Here is a 22125-nt window from a genome sequence, read left to right on the forward strand (position 1 = left end):
GGTATCTGGATGAGAACAGTTGCACACCATCAACTTTCCAACGGGGTGAATTCGTGACAGCTGTCTTATGGGCATGCTACAGTTTTTCAGAATATGTACCATAAAAACAATCTACATTCATACGCACATTTTAATTATACAAAAAGTACTAATTTATATTATATTGAATAGTTTGATTAAAAAAATACAACACGATTTAGTGTTTTCGTCTCAAATCAAACTCAGATCCATAGACGCTAAAAATACTGTAACTCCAATTTGGGAAAAAAAGTAATCTCTGTTACAGACAGAATCTCTGTTCTTTCCTTACATACTATATTTCCTTCAGATAATTATTTTTATATACTAATTACTAGTTCATCTGAAACTACATGAAATGCAAGCTGTTTGGGTACAAAGTATCTTTTTTGAGACCACCTGGTATGCAACCCGCGCCAGTCCCGAACAAAAACTTAAAGAAAAAACGTCATAATATTTGAATATTGATACAAAAAACAATTAAGGCAGCCGCGCGTCACCTGTCGTGGGCACGAGATACACATTTGCATAGAAACTTATAAAAACACAATGGCGTAGATAACATCAACCAATTTCTATTTCTATTTAAAAAACTTAAACTTAGCGTTTTACATCTTTTCCCATTACCTATCGAACAGGCTTCGAAAAGGCCATCAAAGAAGGAAGATACTAAATACAAAGATATAAAAAAAAAAGTGTGGCACTCGGGGACTACCGCGGTAAAGCTATTGCATCGCATTTTTTATCAACTTATGCAATTATAATTATTCGTTTAGTTTCTGCCCCGCTCTAACGCATATTAGTCGCACCAATATTACGTTATCGTGTGTTAGGTTTTTATTTTCGTTACGGAATTTCTTGATTCGGTCGCCACGCTTAAAGCCCCCGATAAAATGTATGCAATAGCTTAATTTCTCTATTAATATTATTATTATTCCTTATTTACAAATTATAACGATAAAAAATACTAAACGATATAAAAAAACCTAAATTCTGTTAGATTTTTTATGGAGTGGCAAAACTGTCTTACTAATGTAGATTAGTTTGGTTTTATATAATTAAATAATCATAACATCACACCACGTTTCATGAGTTCCCGGTGAAATTATTTTAAGTTGAAATATATATTATATTAATAAATACCCTTTCACACTCTAAATAGCGGCGGTACGGGACTTTTTTATTATAAATGAATGCAGTGATTTGTACAAAACATACAATAGGTGACACATCTTTTGTGTAATAGAAAGCTAATCAAGAAAATGTCTGTGTAAATATCAACGTGCGTCTATTGTCTTCGCAGACAATTCTGTTATGAATTTTCCAACGCTGAGTTCATAGATCAGAGATGTATTAGGAATAATAATATCCATATTTATTTTGATATACATAGAATCAATGTCCCAGATATTTGATTTTTTATCAATCCTATGTCGTAGCATGCCTTTTTACAGTTTTTTTATTTATTTTCTGAGTTAAAGATTAAATTAAATATGTAATAATCTGTACTTTCAATAATAAGCATTTGTAGCAGAGCATTTAAGAGCCGTTGCTATAACAATATGTAATAGTATTGATTAACTGGCTTTAATATGAACGAATAGCAAAGCAAGCAATATATAGATTAACATTTTTAATAGTAGTAAATTAATTCATAAGTCATGGATAAAAAAAACACTTATAAATACACAATTTTAAGTTCACGAATAACAGCAACGTTATGAGCAAGGCAGATTTTTTTTATTCAATAATCAAGTTCACAATAGATAATGTGCATTTCGGAAGAAAAAGAGAAGCCGTAACTGCATAAGCGCACGCATTACAATCGGTAGCCTCGCCGTAGGCGCTCGTGCCATTCGCGTTCCAATTTTGAATGCAAATCAGTTCTAAAAATTAACCTTACAACAACCTACTTAATTGGGGATTTTGACCGATCGCGTGCCAACTTAAAACTCCCTTAGGATGAAAAGCTTTTTTAACCTCGATATGCAATATCAAAACAAGGTCTATAAACACCGGAAGCTTCCGTTCTTCGGCTAATATATTATAAATTTTAAATAAACTGAAGCACACACAAAAATAAGATCATATAAAAAGCCTATATTAAGGTTTGTTGATAAGCATACCAGACACTGATTAAGAGTGTTAATATCTAAAATATTAATTTCTCATATCAACACATTCAGTCACAGGGGAAAACAGAAATACGTTAAGCTTATAAACAAATTGTACACAAGTAAAAAAAGTATCACAGTAGCCAAGAAGACTTACATATTAGACAAAAACACAATTACAAAGCTAAAAAAATAAGATTATATCACAGAGAAATTAATCCATCCGTGAAAACTTTATATATATAAATATAGAAATAAGCATCGTAATACAGCGACGAAATTTTGCCTGGGACCAAACATTAAACAAGGTTAAATATGTATATTGTATATTTGTGTGTCGCAAATGAAAATGTAAAAAAATATTATTATTATATATGTATATAGAATATTCTAAAGTTCGGGCCCGTGATTCCATCTCAATTGCTAGACTCCAAATATAAATTCGATAGATACCATATTACTAATTATTATCACCATTATAAATTGCCGTAACTCGGTTAATTAAAATTCACACGTATAAGTTTCCAATATCAATAGCTGCAGTAAAAACTGAATTTGTAATTCCTATTTTAATATACAATTCGTTGAAATCATTATGGATGTCTACTGAAACGTGACGTTCAGAGTAACACGTCATAAAATCAGATGCATAGTTTACGCTTACTAGATAAAGTACATATATTCATATCGTGCTGTTAAAAAATCTAAATTAATTGAAATGTTGTATCTTAAATATTCATATATTTGCTTTGTTATTTTATGTTAAAAAAATACGTTTATTTTTCAACATAAGATCATCATCGTATCATTTATTCCACGTCATTAAATTCGAGCCTGTTGGCATCCCTACTCATCGGCAAAGAAGACAGAGAGTGTTGGCCGAGAGAAAAAGCCGGCGTAAAACTCGGTACTCTTTAAAAAAAAGCGTGTTTTGTGTTTCCTATTAGTAGAAAGAGAGGCCTTCCTAAGTGCAGCACAGACTGCGTCTATTTTATTATTTTAATTAGCATAGACAAGGGTAAAGTAGCTAGACTAATGTTTGATAGTTTAATAAATAATAATAATAATAATAATAATAATTTATTTATTGCACGAATATGGTATAAAATGTCAAGGTGGTACAATTGTCAGTCGTTCGCATATTCTGCCACACACAGTGGCGCGCAAATTTATCTTAGTTTAGATTTTACATTATTAGTCAGATTCATATCAATTAAGTCAATTATTATACATAATTAAATTTATATAAATTACCATGTCTCACACAAATAATCGTTTATTGAGTAGTACGTTTTTTCTAAAAGTAATGCACTAAGTCGCTTTTTAAAGATTCTTGTCGGAAGATCTTTAAGTTCTTTCGGTAATCTATTGTAAATTTTAATTGCCATACAGAAGGCGTTTTTCCGAAATAATTCTAAATTTATTTTTGGCACAGCCAATTTCTCCCCATGTCTACTACTTACTACATTCGATTTAAAAATATGTATATTTCTGTGTACGAACAGGGACATTTCTAATATATAAATACATGGAAGAGATAACACTTTGGGTCTCTTAAATAGAGGCACGCAACTATCGATGCAATTTGCTCCACAAATTGCTCTAATACATTTTTTTTGGGCCTTAAATACCCTATTCACTTCGACTGAATTTCCCCAAATTATAATTCCATATCTAATTATAGATGCAATATATGCATGATAAGCAGCTAATACCGCAGCATGGTTAACAGTTTCCCTTAGTCGTTTTAACACAAAAACAAAACGGTCTATTTTGTTCTGTAATTTTTCAATATGTGATTTCCAATTACAAAATTTATCTATCGTTATACCTAAAAATACACACTCGTTCATTATGTCCAGTTTATTGTGTTTATATTGTACGTCTATTAGTGTTTTAGAGTTATATGTCTGAAAATGAATTATGTTAGTTTTGGTCATGTTTATTTGTAAACCTACGAATATTTTTAATATTTTAATATTTGTTGACATAAATATCGCACGCAACAGTATTTTAGCTAGTAGTTTAGCGTATTGACCGGGATCACTGTCTGGTAACAGTATCTCAAGTTCGGCCGAGCAAGGCCGGTCAGTCACACTGGCGATCTATCGCGTAACATTGTGTAACGTATGACTCACTAGCAAATGTGAATCACTTTCACATCTTACAACCTTCAGTGACCTACTAACTTAAATTTCGGTTCGAATCATCCGAACTAATAATGCGGTATTTTATTTCAGAAATCAAGTCACCATTGGCATAACAAAAACATTTGCAAGTGTTATTAATATCGATTATATAAATACATAGAAGTTGTGTCATTATTATTAAACTACTAAATCAATATTTTCTTACTTATCTATCACGACAGTGAAAAAGTCGACCATGTTTCAACGTACATATATATGTAAAAATCACTCAAATATTTGTAACGTAATTATAAAGTCGACAATTCAAATTAGAATATTATACCAACCGCTTACAATATAAACAAAAAACTTTAAACAATACATCGGAACGGTAAAAAACAACCCAGACATAGTTTCAATCAAAAACACTTGTAAAAATATCGATTTCTTTGAGGAAGGCCCAATTTGTTGGTGCTAATAAATCACTTGGTAAAAGCGCCGACCGATCTCAATCGATTTGTCTAAATTAACTCGGCAGCCTGTTTTGATACGCTTAAAAAACCGCAACTGGCGTCATGAAGGCATGCTTGGAGAGCCAAAGGATAGTTATAAATCCGTAATTATCATTAGAACACTTACTTCATACAGGAAACTCAATCTAGCCCGTTAAATAATACAAATTTATCTACTTACTGACTAATTACTAACACCATCGGATACATGCATGAAAAAAATGAATTTTCTTAATAGAAACGTAAAATAACTGGGGACTTCTAAGATAAATTGGTCTCACCCAGACGACGTCTGTCTTATAACACTTATGATAATATAATAATATTCATAACTTCTAAATTTAAGATTCATTCCCTCTCGATCCCCTAGGCATCCCGTTATTTCATTTGTCCCTCCTTTCCGTAGGACGCGTTTTGGTCAAAGCTCTCCGGTGTCCAGATTAAGCATTCTGATAAACAAGTTAGGTCTGGATATCCAGAGTTGCTCCCCTCACACTTTAAAATCGATTTTGGTTTAGTTTTTTGTAATTGTTTCTTTTTTGTAATGTTTGTTTTGTTTAAAAATTGTTACGATTGATTTTTGTATGTGCTCTAAATGAATGTCATGTTTGCCTCTAATTGCTCATCACATTCAAAATTGTATTTTGTGTTTGTTTTTACCAAATGTATCAGTGTGCCGAGCGTTGGCAATCTTTATCAATAAAAAAAAATAAAAAAAATAACAGGATCGACAAAATATATTATAATTTCTATGGATCAATGGGTGTGTTACTAGCAAAATTTATCTAATATAACAAAATGATATCTTTTAACGATTTGTAGCTTTATAAATTAATCTGTTTTATAATAGGTTATTACATAAATAATAAATAGATTATCTAGTATAAGATTGTAATAATAGGAAGCCTTACTTTATCCTAGCATTATTTTTATATTTAATTTTCCATAACCCATGGCTCATCCAATTTTAAACTTAGGATATTACGATAAAATCCCTTTCCTACATATTTAACTATTATTTATTTATAGTATTATTTACAATAGCGTATATAAATAAATAATTTTATCTATAAATTTGTCTTACTATTTTTAGTATAGTTGCGTGTAATTTATGAGAGTTTCAAAGATGTGGTTCAGTTGGTCTTGCGATTTACAAGTAGGCTAATACAATACCAATAAGACTCAATACAATACAATATCAATAGCATTTTTTAGTATTAAATTTTTTATGCATAATTTCCGTTTGACAATGTTTCCTCTCCATATTTTGATAAATACATATATGTATAGCTTTCTTCGGAAATCGGGTAAAACATCGTAACATTCTAAACAAAATCTATTGCGGTAAAACTACTCCAGAACAAAGTTAAAAAATGCCTGTAGTGACTAGCTGTTTTAAGTCGATTTTTTGTTACTGGCACCCCCACGCCATATGTTAGGACGTTTACCGGTTCAGTTGTTAAACGACCTTTATCACGAGATAATTATTAACATTTTTTTCAATCGGTTACTTTCTATATAAAACGATCATACAGTCAACTTCATCTATTATCCTTTATTTTTGGCAAAAATCAAATTACATACATTTACTAAAAATCTCAAAGTTTATCTTGTTATCCTGTCCTATGCTGATACAGAAAATATTCTTATTGTACAACAATAGTTTAAATATGTGTTATGTACAGATCATTAAGTAAAACACTCTTTACATGTGAAAAGGAAAAATCCTGGCTGCCCACAACACCAAAGACTAGTGTGGGGCCCAGTGCATTTTAACTAAATATTCCTGTATATTGTATATAATAAAATTTTCTTTCTTTATATTATTTTTTTCAGGATTAAACCACTAAACCTATTTCGACCTATATAGTATCTGGTACGGTATAGAGACAAATGCGTTGTTTAAGTTTAAGTTGCAGTAAGTGCGGTGAAAAGCAATAATATCCTGATTCCTGGTAGGTGGAATGTCTCCGATATCCGAATCATAGAAGATCATGAAGTATTTGAATCGTTTACTCTTCTTTTATACAGAGAGGGGATTAACTGGAGTTGTTGCCACATTTTATTATTGTTAGTTCATAACCAAGAGATTTCATACCGACTTTTTGAATCTTTAGTGAAAGACAAAATTACACATATAATATATGACATTTCATACGAGACGTTTTGCGGAACTTTTCAAGAGGATTTTTTTATGGAGGATGAATGATATTGTTATGTAAATGTAATATCGTCGTATGTAATGAAAAAGATTCGTAATATTTATTTAGAAACAGGACAAACATTTGTATGTTATATTTCTGCCAATTTTATTTCCAAATAGTAAATAAATTGGCCTTTTATATAAAACGGGGGGCAAACGAGCAGGCGTGGTATATGGTTTTTATTGTGCCCATGTACACTCTCAATGCCAGAGGTCTCGCAAGTGTGTTGCCAACCCTTGAATTCAATTTTTCTTGTTATTTTTAAACTGATATTGCTTTAGTTTTTGTTTTATAATTGTATTCGTGCCTTCAGGGGAAAATAACCTTAAGTATGAAATTTGTCAATATTAGTCAGCGTGTTATACACATATATGTAAATACTCGCACTACTCAAATGAACTCGCGTTCACAAAAAATAGCATCAACCAATTCTGAAGTCATTAGTAGCAGCGCTTCAACAAATGACCGACTATTTGTGCTGACACCATATTGCTATAAATATTGTACAAATTAACAGACCTCCTGTCGACCACCTGCCCTTTGCAATCCCCTGATACAAATTGCAACTAACCGTGAAATGTCATTAAAGAATGGTCCAAAATGGGTCGGCATCTGTCCATAAGTGGTTTATTAGCCTGCATTAGATAATTCTATGACACGATTCAATCTATCATTTTATTTTTAGCCTAGGTTATTCCCATCTTTGCTTAAGGATCCGAAGGATAGCATCATGATCCGTTGATTTACCAGTTCATGAATTTACAGATGTAATTATTATTGAATCTCTATTGTCATTGCCAAAGCTATCATAAAATATAAAGTTATGGGCATTTCGAATCGTTGGTTATAACTAAATATATATTAGGTAAAACTTTATTTTTATACGAACGAAAATATTGCAGTAAAAGTTGTATTTATTTTTATATTATGTTCAATTAATATAATTTAATATTAAGTAATCTTTGGCAAAACATATGGAAATGATTAAGGCCATTACCGTAAGCCAAAACAGATGTTAAATCATAGGTAAAAGTAATTCTAAGTAAACCTTTTGTCTTGCATTAACATCTGGCAATGTTGTCTGCAATTTTTATTTTACCTGGTAATATCGCAACTTAAAGTATCTTCTAAAAATCAAAACTAAAATATGACAATGCTTCGCCTCTAAATTTGGTCATAAAATATGAACTGAGTACATTACACGTAAAATTATTTACCTACATTACCGTTTGATCGTGTTTAGTAAGTTACACCTTTAATAAATAATAGCTGCGTGCGACATTATTCTATAATGGCCATTCTGTAACGAAACGATTAAAAAGAACTGTTAGAGTTACTTTGTATATAGAAGAAGAATATAAGAATATTTCTTAAAAGAAACTTACAAGAACTATATACAGAAACACGATGAGTTATAAATTATTAAATTCGCAATTCTTTAATTGCTATTGATACATATAATGTAACTGTTTACGTATTTCACTCTGTCAGCTTAGTTGAAGCGGTTGTCTAAAAAAGGCACGTTCGATTTAGAACCCCTGAAAGAAAAAAAAATAAGAAAAAAGCAAGTCCGGTGTCGGGGCGCGAAGTCGGAACAAAACTTGACGACTTGAAATTCGAATAATTTTCAACTCAGTCTGCGGCGAACGTTCGTGTGGGGAGGTTGTGTCGCTTGTAACTCTGAACGGTTAGAACACAATTGCGTGTTCAATGTCGAGTGAAAGATATAAACAAATCGAAGATTATTAATAAAAATCTACCTCAAATAGTATTAAAGTGAAGTTATACAAATATATTAGACGTCTGCATATAAATTTGATTAATTACTAAGTTTTGTTCAGTGAAATTGAAACATGGGTAAGTACCTCTTAATAAAATATCAAAAACCAAAAAATCTCTTTAATTTTAATAAATTCTTAACTGACTAACTTAATATACGTTATATCGCAAAATCATATTCGTAATTCATATATCTTTGAACTGCTGTAACACTAAGTAGAAAACTTAACCTAATATTTAGGTTATTATTTATATTCATTAAGAAAATTAAAATGACTACGCTACATTACTTCTGTAAAACTAAAAATCATCACAAATACATATTTATTTGTATGACCTACAATGGTCATAAACAATACGAGAACAAATAAAAAAACCTTAACTGTATCAAATCATATGTCAATTGTCATTTACGGTACATAGGGTTTTTTTAGGTGCCAATAATAGTTTTAATCCTTTTGCTGTAGTAATTTTAATTATATATACCATTTAATGATAAAGAGTAGGTGTCCTATATTATTATTAATATTTTAAATTAAGAACCAAAACATTTTTAATAAAAGTGATGTGTTTTCTAGGTATATTCTGATAACTATTTAAATTGAAATGAAAAATCTTCAAGATTCTGTAAACTAGATTAATTATATTAAGGATGTAAAAAAACCATATCATATTGTTTCCGAACTAGTCGAAACATGTTTCGTCTGAGACACGCCAAACATTCAAACTGACCTAGTACTCGTATATAATACATAGGTGTACGTGGTGTACAGGGTGTGTAATGTGAAGAGACATTTTACGTATTCATTAATGTAATAAAACCTTAAACACAACAAAGTGGTACAGCCTGTAACAAAATATACATTACAAAATTATGTGTGTGTATTAAAGATTATAAGTTAGGCATACCAATAGCACAAATGTAATGATTTTTTCGTAAATCTTAATGTATTTTTTTTTTGTAAGTCAAGTTATAATAAAGATATGAAGATGGATATTTAGAATAGCAATAAGATAGATGTAGCAACTTTCACGTTTATTAAATAGCGCAGAAAGATTTGAAAAGATGCGACAGTGATTATATACAGAGATAGAAGTTTCTACGTGAGAACTCTCCCAGTGTTTACTATGGTATAATGCCATTCTATCTGCAGTATTAACAAATCCAAGATTTAGATATGTGTACTATTTTTCTAAACGATTAAAATACACATACAAGACTTAAACTATTTTAGATTCGCTCCTTCTGTGTCTTCCTTTAAATTCATTCTGTACAAACATTACCTGTCCACATTGTATCCCTAACTTTAGTACTAACTACTAACTGACGTGAGACTGATCTTGATTTAAATTTTCGTGATTCATGTACACTTTTTCCTTTTTGTTTTTCATGTGTCCTGTATCAGTTTAGTTTATTTTTTGTTCCTGTTTAGTTTCTTCTTAATAACTATATGATATATAATATATTTTTGCACTTCTTGCTTATGTTATGTAATTTAATTTTTTTTTTCTTTACTCACAGAAGTCGCCTGGAAAAGGTTGTTCTACAGTTCTCCTTTTCATTTAACTTGTTAAATTTTTAAATTGAAATGTAACGAAGTGTTAATAAATAAAACTATTGAAATAAAACATACAGTCAAATCTTCTGTGAATGAACTTTACAAAAAGATCAATTATGTTTCCATTCATACTACAAGTATGAATCTATGCCAGCACCTACGCTCTTAATTCTCCAATAACTAAACCCACCGTCTTTCAAGATTCTGTTGTGTAAACCACACTAATAAATAAAGTTAAAATATTAAATCATTATTGCTATTCGATATCCATCATATCTACAAGTAAAAAAATAGATATTGTAAGTAAAAAGTATAACACAGAAATAAGGCGGTCATAAAACTCGTTTACTAGTTTGTCAATTAATTTACAAAAAACTTTATAAGCCATAAATAATCGCTTATTATAATGATTATCGCATCGCGTAGGCTCGCGCGCATGTTTGATGGGCAATAGGAATAGAGCCTAGTTAGTGGTTCCGGATATATATCGGACGTGTCGGATGTCGGGCTGACTCACACGGCCCATGGCGCCCACGTCGGTCGCACCGCGCCCACTGGCGCCCGGCCCGCGCAGAATCTGCGAAAAGTTTATGGACTTATCGTTAAACAAGTCATTTATATACAGCACTAGCCAGCTTAGCTATAAATTTAAATGTTAAATTTTGTGTCAAACTATTTTTTTCCGAATCAATTCACTTAAAGTATCAAAACTAAGGCGTCACACAATCTATCCCTAATAATCCTAACCTTAGTATATTACTTCTGTGGGATTAGCATTATCTGTAATCAAAATTATCAGTATTTTAAATTGCATTTGTACATCAATAAACATGTCTCTTAGTTTTGTGATATATAGTCGCTAGGACAGATATAGCTGGCGTCTGCGCCGCGTCTACGCTATTTGAGTTTTGGCATTGGCAATAGCCGTCTCGTGGGAAACAAGAGTTGAACGACTGCGGGGACAATGCGATGGTCTAATGGATAGTCGCAGCCAAGTCGTTGGGTGCTTACTACCTACAACCACCACCCACCTTCGACCTCAAACTACTAGCCATTAAAATACCTTAACGTTGCCCCATAAGTCAGGACAAAAAAATTGTAGGTATTTAAAACTCACACGCTTAGTACAGACTAACTGTTTTCGTATTTTGTAAAATAATATCAAAACATTTCGATTACAATTAAAAAGGTATATACGAAGTAAGCTAATAATATCACTTATAGTTCAGTCGAATAGTTTTAAAAATTTAATATTCTGTTAACTGTATTTACATATACAGTACTCTAGGGCTTGTTATTTGTGTACTGTAGTTGACCTAAGTTTTTCATCGATTCAGCCGGTGGCCGTCGCATGGGGTGGCGGCCCTCGGTCGATAGCCATGGGTTTATAGTACACGGATGTATAACACTGAAATGTACTGATTCAGATTTTTTGACTCATCTCAAGATCTTAATCGACCTGAGTAATGTATTCTAATAAATTACTGTAGCTATTAATTCTCTGAAGTCAGTTACTTATGTTGAAATTAATAAAGAGATTTGAGTGTTTAGAAATTGAGAGTAAATTACTATAGTAATTATTATACATATTAAAATTAATATTATACATATGTAAGTGTTATATTATAAACTGTAATAGTCTACTATTGCATCTTTAATTTTGAGTTGCGATGCAAGAAAACTTTACTTCATAAATTTAAAGTTTTTTTTTCTAAATTAATTAAAATGCCATGTGCTCAATTGTAAAATCACTTTTCACGAATATTTTGTACTAAAACAATACACAGTTATAAATATTTACATAATACATAATATCATTTGGTAATTAATCATTAACATTTTCCTTCCTACTCATATGTTACTTTTATGGGTTCAATTTAAAGTCGAGCTATATTATTTAAACGATTTAATCTTGATAGATGAAATGTTCTAGTGCCTAAGCCGTATCGATACTGGAACCGAGCCAGCCTCGATTTGTGCCGCGACACATCAATCCACCTCGCGACGCTATATTGCCTATCACCATGTTCTTGCCAAATCCACCAAACGATATTACAATGACTTTCAATGTTCTATTAGAAAAGTTCGCACAATTAACGTTTACACGTTAATTTTAAGTAATTATTTTTTTCATGGGAAAGATTATAACAATAAAAAAATTAGGTTAATCGGTGCTTTGCATATTAAAGAAAATTTTACAGCAACGGTTATTTTGCTTCATTATAAATGTATCAATATTAATATACGATTTTTTGTTACAGATGAGTGGCAAAAGAACTCGTAGTTATAGATGCGCAGTACATCAAAGAGACCGAGAGGTCAGCTCCGAGAACGACTTCCATCTTCTTCTTGAGGACCCCACTCTATTCGCCAGGTAAATTCGAAATTTAAATTGTTTTATATAGGCAATTTAAAGGCTAATATGGCACGCATGCTAGGGTATTCGATATTTGAATAACTAAAACTACAGCCTAGGCCATATAATTGGCAATTGTTTTAAGATGTGTCATTACTCGTGACAATGTTTGTCATTTCTGTGTAACCTGTATTTATTAACGTCACCGTCCCATTACAATATCGGGACCGCAAAATTCTCGTAAAATGATTTAGCAAATATTCTAATCACCCATTAGTTACAAAATTTTCTGTGTATTTCCACGTGAGTTGAACGAGATCGCTAAATTTTTTATGTTCATTTCTCGTGTCAGAGTGACATGTGCTGTGCTATACCGCAATAAAAACTGTTGATAAATTGCTCCAATACGCCGATATGCGTTAAGAATAACGTGAAAGTATAGAATTACGGCATTTCGTTGCACGCATAGTCACCGTACACAACAAAATACTTTTATTGTAAAACAAGGAAATAACTTTGTCAGGTAACGTATAGACTATAATGAATAAATCTTCATATTTTCAATCCTAATGGCCTGATATGCCTTATCAAATGTGATTTCTCCAAAGTATTAGCTATAAAATATACTTAATTCCAGGATGGTGCATTTAGTAGCAATGGAAGTGCTCCCTGAAGAGCGGGATCGCAAGTATTACCAAGAGAGGTATACGTGCTGCCCTCCACCACTGTTTATCATCTGCGTTACTCTATTAGAGGTTAGTATCGTTTATTCTCTTAGTTTTAATTCTGCGCTTTGACCAATTTCCTAACTGTCACACATGTGTATATAAATGATATAAAAGTCCTTGAAAGTTACAATAGTAAACATTGTATTAACTATATTATTTTGTTTAATCTGCATAAATATCCTTAAAAAACGGAATATTTACATACATAAATGAACCACTACTGAAAGTATCCATTGCATTTGGCGAAGCTTAAAAGAAAATCACTTTCGTTCTGTGACGTTTCTATCGTATTTATAGACGCAAATATTGTATTCGCCGTTAGGACGAAACTCATCACTTTCTCAACACCGTTCTATCCCCGCTCCAGTTACGTTGGCTAATTAAAAAGTGTAATTGCGGATTTCACATCCGCACAAACAAGAGCTTTACGTGAATCATAACAATTACATTGATGCGCGTGCGCAACCCGTCACACATTGATTCACCGCTACACAAGCGATTCTTCATATTCTCTACGGTATAGATAAAGAGTTACTCTACCGTTTTCCTATTTGAAATTTCTGAATTTTCCAGTAGGTACAGCAATCTGATTATTGAAATTTTATTAGTAATTAATGATTGTAATTTACTTTAATAAAAATGCTATAAATCTATGTATGTAAAGTCTATTAGTGTGCAAAGGAAAAAACGGCGTAAACTAAATTGTCTACACATCGTAGTAATACACAAATGTACTAGTGGGGAGTTACGCTGTGTAATTGTTTTGAATGCGACAATATGCGAGTATTCATTTCAAGAAAGTCATTAAAGAGAACATTTCTAAGTTTTTGCAATGTAGAAATTGCAAACTTGTTGTTACAATAACAGTTATTCCCGTTAAGAATGCATTTTGTTACCTCTTCTATTCTAATGTATCCGGTATTGGAGAAAATTAACAAATTTATGTGCGTAGCAAATACAAGAGAATTTTTCCTGTTTTCCCATAGATTTCGGTTTGTAAGTTAAGTATGTTTAGGTAATCAATAAAACCTAGATATATAACGTTATCCATTTAATTTGAACTTTGAACTCTGAAGCAACGTTATTTTTGTAAAAGATAACTATTTTCTTTTCTATAAGGAAATGTCCGCTCTTTTCTTTACAAAACACATTCTTAAGTTTTTTCAATTCCCTTCCGATGCTCTATTATTTTTTTTATAAAAGGTACAATTTTTTTATGTTTCAGCTGGGTGTGTTCGCGTGGTACTCATGGGGTACAGGAGGCGTGGCTGCAGCGGCTGGTCCCGTGCCCGTCGACTCTCCCCTGGTGTATCGCCCAGACAGACGCCGCGAACTTTGGAGGTTTTTCACCTACAGTGTCGTACACGCTGGCTGGCTTCATCTCGCATTCAACCTCCTTGTACAACTTGCGGTATGTATTAATGTAGACGCATAGTGCCTGCTAGAAATTAGGCCGACTCTATCTATAGAAATGAAGCCATTTTCCAATAGATACAGATTTATGATAGACTATTGTTTAACACCTACTAAGGCTTCTTTATATCAATACGTAATCCGCCACAAAACACGCAATGTTTAAAGTATCATACATAATTGTATAGAGATAAATAATACGAATATGTAATTACTTTGTCTCTAAATGTGGTAGATGCAAATGTAAACGATGTATGTAACAAGTTATCGAAATGCACGCAACTTACACATATTAGATAAAGAATTCATTTATTTCTTTGAAACAATAAGAATAAAATAGTTGGAAATTGATTATGAATTAGATTTAATACAAGTTTATAGAAGTCTATAATTTTTATTTCAGGTGGGTTTGCCGTTAGAAATGGTTCATGGCGCAGCGCGTTGTGGGGCCGTTTACTTAGCGGGTGTCCTGGGTGGCTCATTGGCCGCTTCAGTACTGGACCCCGACGTCTGCCTCGCGGGAGCATCTGGTGGGGTTTACGCATTATTGGCTGCTCACTTGGCAAACGCCTTGCTGAATTTCCACGCTATGCGCTATGGCGCTGTGCGATTGGTAGCCGCGCTTGCGGTTGCCTCGTGTGACGTCGGCTTTGCCGTACACGCTAGATATACTAAAGTGAGTACTTTAATGCCATTTGGAAAGTTTTAAATAAACATTTAAAGGAGCAAACGAAAGAGAAGAGATATAGAAAGATTTTTTTCAATTAACGTTTATTAAAAATTAAAAGAAAACAGCTTTTTGTGAATATTTTATTGGAATTTAACGACATATTTTTCGTTTTAGGAAGCGCCACCCGTATCTTACGCGGCACACGTAGCAGGTGCTCTAGCGGGGTTGACCATTGGTCTCCTAGTCCTGAAGCACGCCCAACAGCGTCTATGGGAACGCTTGCTTTGGTGGGCGGCGCTCGGCGCTTACGCGGCCTGTACCCTATTCGCCGTCCTATACAATATATTCAGCGGGCCCGTAGATGAACTGCATTACATGCCTCCAGACCCACCACCCGATGTCGCTGGCTTTTGATCACACAATACTCAAATGGCGCAAACGTTTTCCCGTCCATATTAATAATAAATTAATTTAAGGGCATCTTATTTGAGATGCGTTTAATCGTACCGAAAGATAAAGTAATTTTTGATTGAGTATTAGTGAATGAGTGTTTAGGATGGGATTGCTTCGTTTGCGCCAGTTTCGTCGCGGTACCAGTGACCGGTCACAAACGCCTAGTCAATTTACCTTAGTGTGATACGATACGAGGGGTCGCACCGTCTTTGTTTTCGCTGACGCAAGTTAACACTTGTTGAGCTATTTTTATAGTAGGTAATTGCAGTTTTGTTTCTCCAAAGCCCCCTCGCGATACTTAAGTGTTAAGTAGTCCTAATTATATATAGGTGAACTATTTTTGTACCTATCAGCGTCCGTAGTATTAGGTCGAAGGCGTTACCGCATATGTTCCCACGTGGCGTGGCGACCGAGCTAGATTCAGTACAATACGGGGATAATCTAGCCGGCGCCATTTTGTCAACACATCACACCAAAGATTAGAATAAAATGGCGTCCGTACACCGCTGGTGAAGTTACGTTCTACGTATATTTGCTATTGTCCAATTTAATTGCTCAGAAATTATCAAGTGATATTAACATTTGATTGCTCAATCGCAATGTTTTCGATGATTACGCTCAATAGTGAGTTTTTTGTTTTGTGGGATCAATAATTACATATAAGTTTAGGGCGGGCGACTGTGCAGATACTTACATTTCTTTTATTTTCAACTACTAAATGTATTTACTAATTAAATATTATTGTTTTGAAATAAGCCAGTTTAAATCCAGACACAATAATTGTTAATAAAGAAGCCGCCCGCCCTACTAGCAATTTTCGTGTACCGACATGGTATGCTTTTAATAACTTGCTTCACAAGTACATAGATTTATTATAAATGTGCCTGATTCCTATTATTATAAAATTGTATAATTTTAATTGTATTGTAATCAAATAATGTCAGAAACCGACTGATTTTGTATAAATTATTGCAGAATGTTTTTGTTTAATTTATTTTAAAATTATTTTAAGTGCGAATTGAAATAATTATAATTATGTGATTATAAAATAAGAATACGCATTATAAGTGAATGATGAATGAATACGATTTTTATTTTGTATTAACCCACAATAAAACTCATGTTCTAAATAATAAGTTTATAAAAACAAATAATAAACACATTCAAAAAGCGTCATCAGTTTGTACTCAGAGACAATAAACAGCTCAAAAATAATACTATGAAGCTAAAAACCAGGTTTCAAAAGAATTGGAATTATAACGACAAATGTCTTTGACATTGTTATGCCTAAATATAACACTACTATAAAGGCCTGTTTAAAGAGGCCTTTATACTATTTTCCAAGCCAAGATATCCAAGTACTTTGGTTACTAGAAGTATGTCCGAAAGAGCCCAACAGTTGCTCGTACCCAAAGAGGCACCTGCCTCTCTTGTAGACTATTACTGCATTCTGTTGCGTAACTATGCAGCTTCGAACATTCATCATGAAGCCGTTTCTAAAAAAAATACATAAGAATTAACACTTAAAACATGACAACGCGTTTGTGCAAATTCATGCAGCAGACGTTACTGTTCAATTATATTTCTAGTAAGATAGGAAGAAGGTTCCTATTTTTTTTTTTGGCTTTAATTTGTGCCAACTGGGCACAAGGTACTTCGCCAGTGTCGTGGAAAGGTTCCTATATTATGTGATTGAAGAAATACTGTCGTCGACTTGACCGCTGTCAAATATGTCAAACGTCATCAGAAATATTTGTTTGAGAACTCTTTAAACTAGAATTAAGTATGATTGATGTTTTAGAATATGGGCCTAAGCTCTGTGTCAATCTACATAAAATATGTAATGCCCACAAAAACCAATACAAACAAATATTTTTTCTATGTTCATCACACATGGGCACTCGCTCATTAGTTTAGATTTTTTTAATACAGTCGAGAATTAATCTGAACCATGATTCTTGTATGTCAAAATCAATACGTTTGTAACATACTAATTTCACTAAAAAAAATAGTCTCGAATTGAATAAGAACTGGTTATAAGGTGTACTGGACTTAACATTATAACTGTGCGGAAAAAGAACCGGTATGCCGCTTAGGCGAATTATATAATTATCTACGATTCCAAATTTTGATATCAAGTATCAAGATTACTGCCGAATAATGTTAGTGTCAACATAAAGGAAATTGAGAACGGCTGGACCTTACACGACCTTCCTCATTCTGCACAGACAACCAAAGATGAAATGGAAATGGAAATACCTGCAAATCTATAGATGAAGTAAATATAGCCGCTTGTGCTTCCAAGTCTCGTTTAACACTGCGTTCACCAAGATTCGCTGAGCCCACAATCGTTAACCATGGAAATTCTTTACCAGGAGGGTAATACCTAAAATATCACAAAGATATAGACAGAATTGGTTTTACTTACGTATATATCTTACGTCGAATTTGAGCACATACATATTGAAGTCGTATTGCCATTGATAATTACAGTACAAGTGCTGTTACCAACATACATTTGATAATAATAGGCCTTAAAAATAGTTATCTTCTGAAATTCTAATCTTTGTTTCTTAAATAATAACCATCGCAACTTTCAGCATTCGTTAGTTGACACTCATGCTGCTCTTCGTATTTTGGGGGCAACTCTGCGCTCAAAAACATTACAAATTACAGGATTCGATCTCGGGGCAATGGAAGAATGCACCGAAGGCAACCCCTTCCACTCTCACTGTTGACTTTACCAACATTAGTTCTCTTTCCAAAAGGTCCCGTCCGTCCGAAATCATGATACGTGGCGAATTAAACGCCCACCATGCCGGCTCGGTAGGTCTGTTCATGACTAATTTGGCATATGTTCTGACACAAACGGTCCGCGTAATGATACCGCGTAATGTCATAAGCTCTATGTTCCTTGGACAGTCATAAATCGAGATAGTCTGATGTTATCCCCCCATTTCTGCTGCGTACTTGTGGAAGACCGCTTCGATACATCCGATATCTAAAAAAGAAGATCGCTCTGATCTGTCCAACTATTGGCAGTAAGGCGGACCTTCTTTTACACATGGAGAGGCAGAGGCAATTGATTCCAAGGTATCTCCCCTTTAGCTAGCGGTTACTTTGGATATAGCGAAAGCCTTCGATCAGTTGTGACATAAAACGTTCTAAGCCTTTCAGTTCCAGCCTCTCGGCTCCTCAAAAAATTATACAATTGGATCACTAGCTTTTTGGCATCAAGGTGGTCATTGACGGAGCATTTGATGTTACCATACTCGTGAACAACATCAAAACGTGTATCCTATACGCGAGCCCTTTCATCTGCATATCAATGATCTCCAACTGAAGTCTAAACTCTGCTACGCGAGTCTCGAGATTGCGGTCGGCTAAATCTAGTTTAATTTCATGCTAAAAAATCGAACCACGTTCAGTTTGCGTCATTTGGTGGTGAAAAATCAATGTGTTGCCAAGAAGCTTGGTGTGTTCACCTAGCCCTAGGTGAGAACAGTACCAGCTCCTTCCACTTGGCCATATGCATTGAGAAGCGGGTTGAATTTTGTGGACAACATTCCTAACGGCTTTTTCTTGATCAGGGGAGTTATTCACATGAATACCTACAGCTGAGTTTAATAGTCGGACAAGCCAGATTACAAAGTTCCACTAAGGTCACCTCGACGTTCGTCGATCTACAACTGAACCTTTTTAGAGCAGTTCCTCGAAACATTTTTTATATAGAACAGTGGCTATAAAAAACGTCCTTATACTAATACTGAAATAAATCTTTTTCTTGCTACAATTTTTGTGTGTAATTTCTGTTTTAATATAACTTATGTGTATGTGTGTTAAAATTTTAACATCATATTTTCTTGTTGGTTTAGAACTTAACTTAACTTAAAATAATTTAATAGGGCTCAACCAAAATACTTACCAAAGTCCCTTTGCATGGAATGTCCATCCTTGCCTTTCATATTCCAACATCCGTACTCGGCTTAATTGATTATATTCTATAACTTTTTGCCAAAATCTGAAATTAATATATTTATTACAAATATAAAAGGAACTCAATTGAAAAATTTAATTTACATTGTAGAGTCAGATTCCAAAATGGGTTTTAAATTAAAAAAGTATTAAAAATCAAAAAGTCTTATCATATCATAAAAAAATATATAAGTTTAAACACATTTCGTTATATTATAAACAGTAATAATTGATCCAAGAGTTCACCTTTATTATTACTAGTAGAGTTACCAGCGTGACTAGACTTAGAAACGGTTATATAATGGTAAGAAAAAAATATTCAACTTACTCTCTAGCTATTAGTGAATAAGCATGAGGGATGCCTCCTGCAGGTCCAGCTGCACCCATAAATCCATTTGCCTGAGAATTTAAGATTTGTTGATTGATACTAATTAATTAGTACTTATGGCCTGCAGTTCACAATTCAGCTGGTTGAAAATAGTATGATCAACCAACATCTGATGAAAGCTCTCAAAAGAAAATAATTAAGCAATTTGCATTAATTTGATTTTTTTTTTATGTTACATTTTTATATAAATTAAACTTGTATATTAAAAAACATAGTGGTTCTACAACCTGTTAGGTCTCTAACTCAGATTTCTGTATAATTCATAATCCTTTGTCAATAAAGTTAGAGTACTTTATTCATAGTCTCTGACATAAGCAGTCATCTATATGTTTTCCTTTACCATACTAGTGAGTGTTAAACATTACTATAAATAAAAGAGCTATAGAAAAAGATTGAATTAAAGTAACTTACATTTGGATGTGCCATCAGTAAACTAATGTTTGATTTGCAGTTTCGTAACAAAGTCTTAGAATACTTTTCTGTCAAGTTGAAGTAACCTGTAGCTAGCCTTACAAAACCACCCTTTGGAACGGTTTCAAGCATAGTACAAGTTGCTTGCTCATCTACATTAATGTCAAATTCACCCATTTGTATTAATGGAAAAATCCATGTATCATTTCCTTGTAAATCTATAAAGGAAAGGTAATTTTTCTAGCAAATGTTTATACATTTTATTTTATCATACTAATAAATAGTAAAAGATAATTGGACACAAAATATTTACCATTACCTAGAGTTAATAATTTAGAATTCTGTTGTTCTTTCCACTTATTGATCAATTTATTAACATTTTGATTAAGATTCTTTACCACAACCTCTTTTGAATATTTATCAATTTCTGAAGATACCTTTTCAGTTTGTTTACTAAAGTTTGTTACCTCATCTAAAAATATAAAAAACATTTTTTTTTTCATAGAGTTCATACAGATATATTTTATTAAAATAAAATTTAACAAATAAAACTTACAATTTTCATACCTATAAGTTCACAATAAAAGTTAGCTAAATCTTCATCTTCTATTTCAATATATCGATCCTGTCTCTTTTCAAAATAGTCATTCGAACAATTTGCACCACTTAAAATAACAGAATTATCTGATATGTATAACTTCATATGCTGAAGACCCACAATTTCATTGTATCGTGAGGGCAGTACTTTCGACCAAGAGCCTCGTAGCCGAGGAGTTTGGTATAAAGCCAACTTGCATCTATCATTTAACCCGTTAGTAAAATCAGTAAATAAACTTAGAGAATTAACTTCACCTCGTGTTCCTCTTTGGTAGTCTAGTAAAACATTGAATTTAACATTTTCATTATTTTTAATATTCTCAATTGTATATCCCAATAATTTTCTTTCCAATTCACCTGTACCGATGTACAAACTAGCTATTGATATTCTACGTTTTGCTAATCTAAATCTTTCCGATAGGGTTTCATAGAACTGTTTTGGGTTTGTTATTATATTAATTTTAGACGCACTTACAGGAAAACATGGAGAATCTTTAAATATCCAGTTAAAAGACTGTAATTCGGGAGGTCGGAAGCGCAGACTCATTTTAAAGAAAGTACTTTTAGAGTAGCTAGATATTAATAATTAAAAATCAAAACATTGTTCACTTTGTATGTAATATAAATATGGATTGAAAATTTGTGAAAATAAAATTTGAATTTTAAAATTCAAGTTCTTACATTTACTGACGTGAAAGCTGACAATTGACATATATGATATAACTGACAAAACGATTGTAATTATTATATTATATTCTACTATATCATCTGTGGTATAAGTGATGGTATAAAAATATAAAATAAAATGTAAACTATTTG

At 32.7% G+C, this 22125-nt stretch overlaps 2 protein-coding genes across 4 annotated transcripts in view; one reads left to right on the top strand and one right to left on the bottom strand.

Annotated features, from left to right (window-relative positions):
* Nucleotides 1-17018, top strand: part of LOC111002862 (rhomboid-related protein 3) — an 82451-nt gene extending 65433 nt beyond the window's left edge. Inside the window, exons 1-6 of one of the 2 annotated variants that reach the window (XM_022273127.2) lie at nt 8625-8834; nt 12577-12689; nt 13309-13426; nt 14625-14810; nt 15216-15488; nt 15657-17018. In XM_022273127.2, the coding sequence (XP_022128819.1) occupies nt 12577-12689; nt 13309-13426; nt 14625-14810; nt 15216-15488; nt 15657-15896 (930 nt within the window). In that variant the 5' untranslated portion in view covers nt 8625-8834 and the 3' untranslated portion in view covers nt 15897-17018. Of the gene's footprint in view, nt 1-8624; nt 8835-12576; nt 12690-13308; nt 13427-14624; nt 14811-15215; nt 15489-15656 lie in introns of those variants that run through there. The other variant, XM_045629179.1, reaches the window with a different exon arrangement.
* Nucleotides 17019-17058: 40 nt separating this feature from the next.
* LOC111002855 (CDP-diacylglycerol--glycerol-3-phosphate 3-phosphatidyltransferase, mitochondrial) lies at nt 17059-21996 on the bottom strand. 2 transcript variants are annotated; one of them, XM_022273119.2, is made up of 7 exons: nt 21277-21996; nt 21023-21181; nt 20710-20927; nt 20239-20309; nt 19861-19956; nt 18195-18321; nt 17059-17431 (listed from the first exon to the last, which is right to left on the bottom strand). In XM_022273119.2, the coding sequence occupies exons 1-7, from the start codon at nt 21851-21853 to the stop codon at nt 17306-17308; spliced, it is 1374 nt and encodes a 457-aa protein (XP_022128811.2). In that variant the 5' UTR covers nt 21854-21996; the 3' UTR covers nt 17059-17305. The 2 variants fall into 2 exon arrangements, with proteins under 2 accessions (XP_022128811.2, XP_022128812.2); XM_022273120.2 differs by having other exon boundaries at nt 21029-21181; nt 21277-21995.
* Between the last annotated feature and the right edge of the window lie 129 nt (nt 21997-22125).

The sequence above is a fragment of the Pieris rapae genome, chromosome 8 (assembly GCF_905147795.1).
Source record: "Pieris rapae chromosome 8, ilPieRapa1.1, whole genome shotgun sequence".
In the NCBI taxonomy this organism is placed as follows: Eukaryota; Metazoa; Arthropoda; class Insecta; order Lepidoptera; family Pieridae; genus Pieris; species Pieris rapae.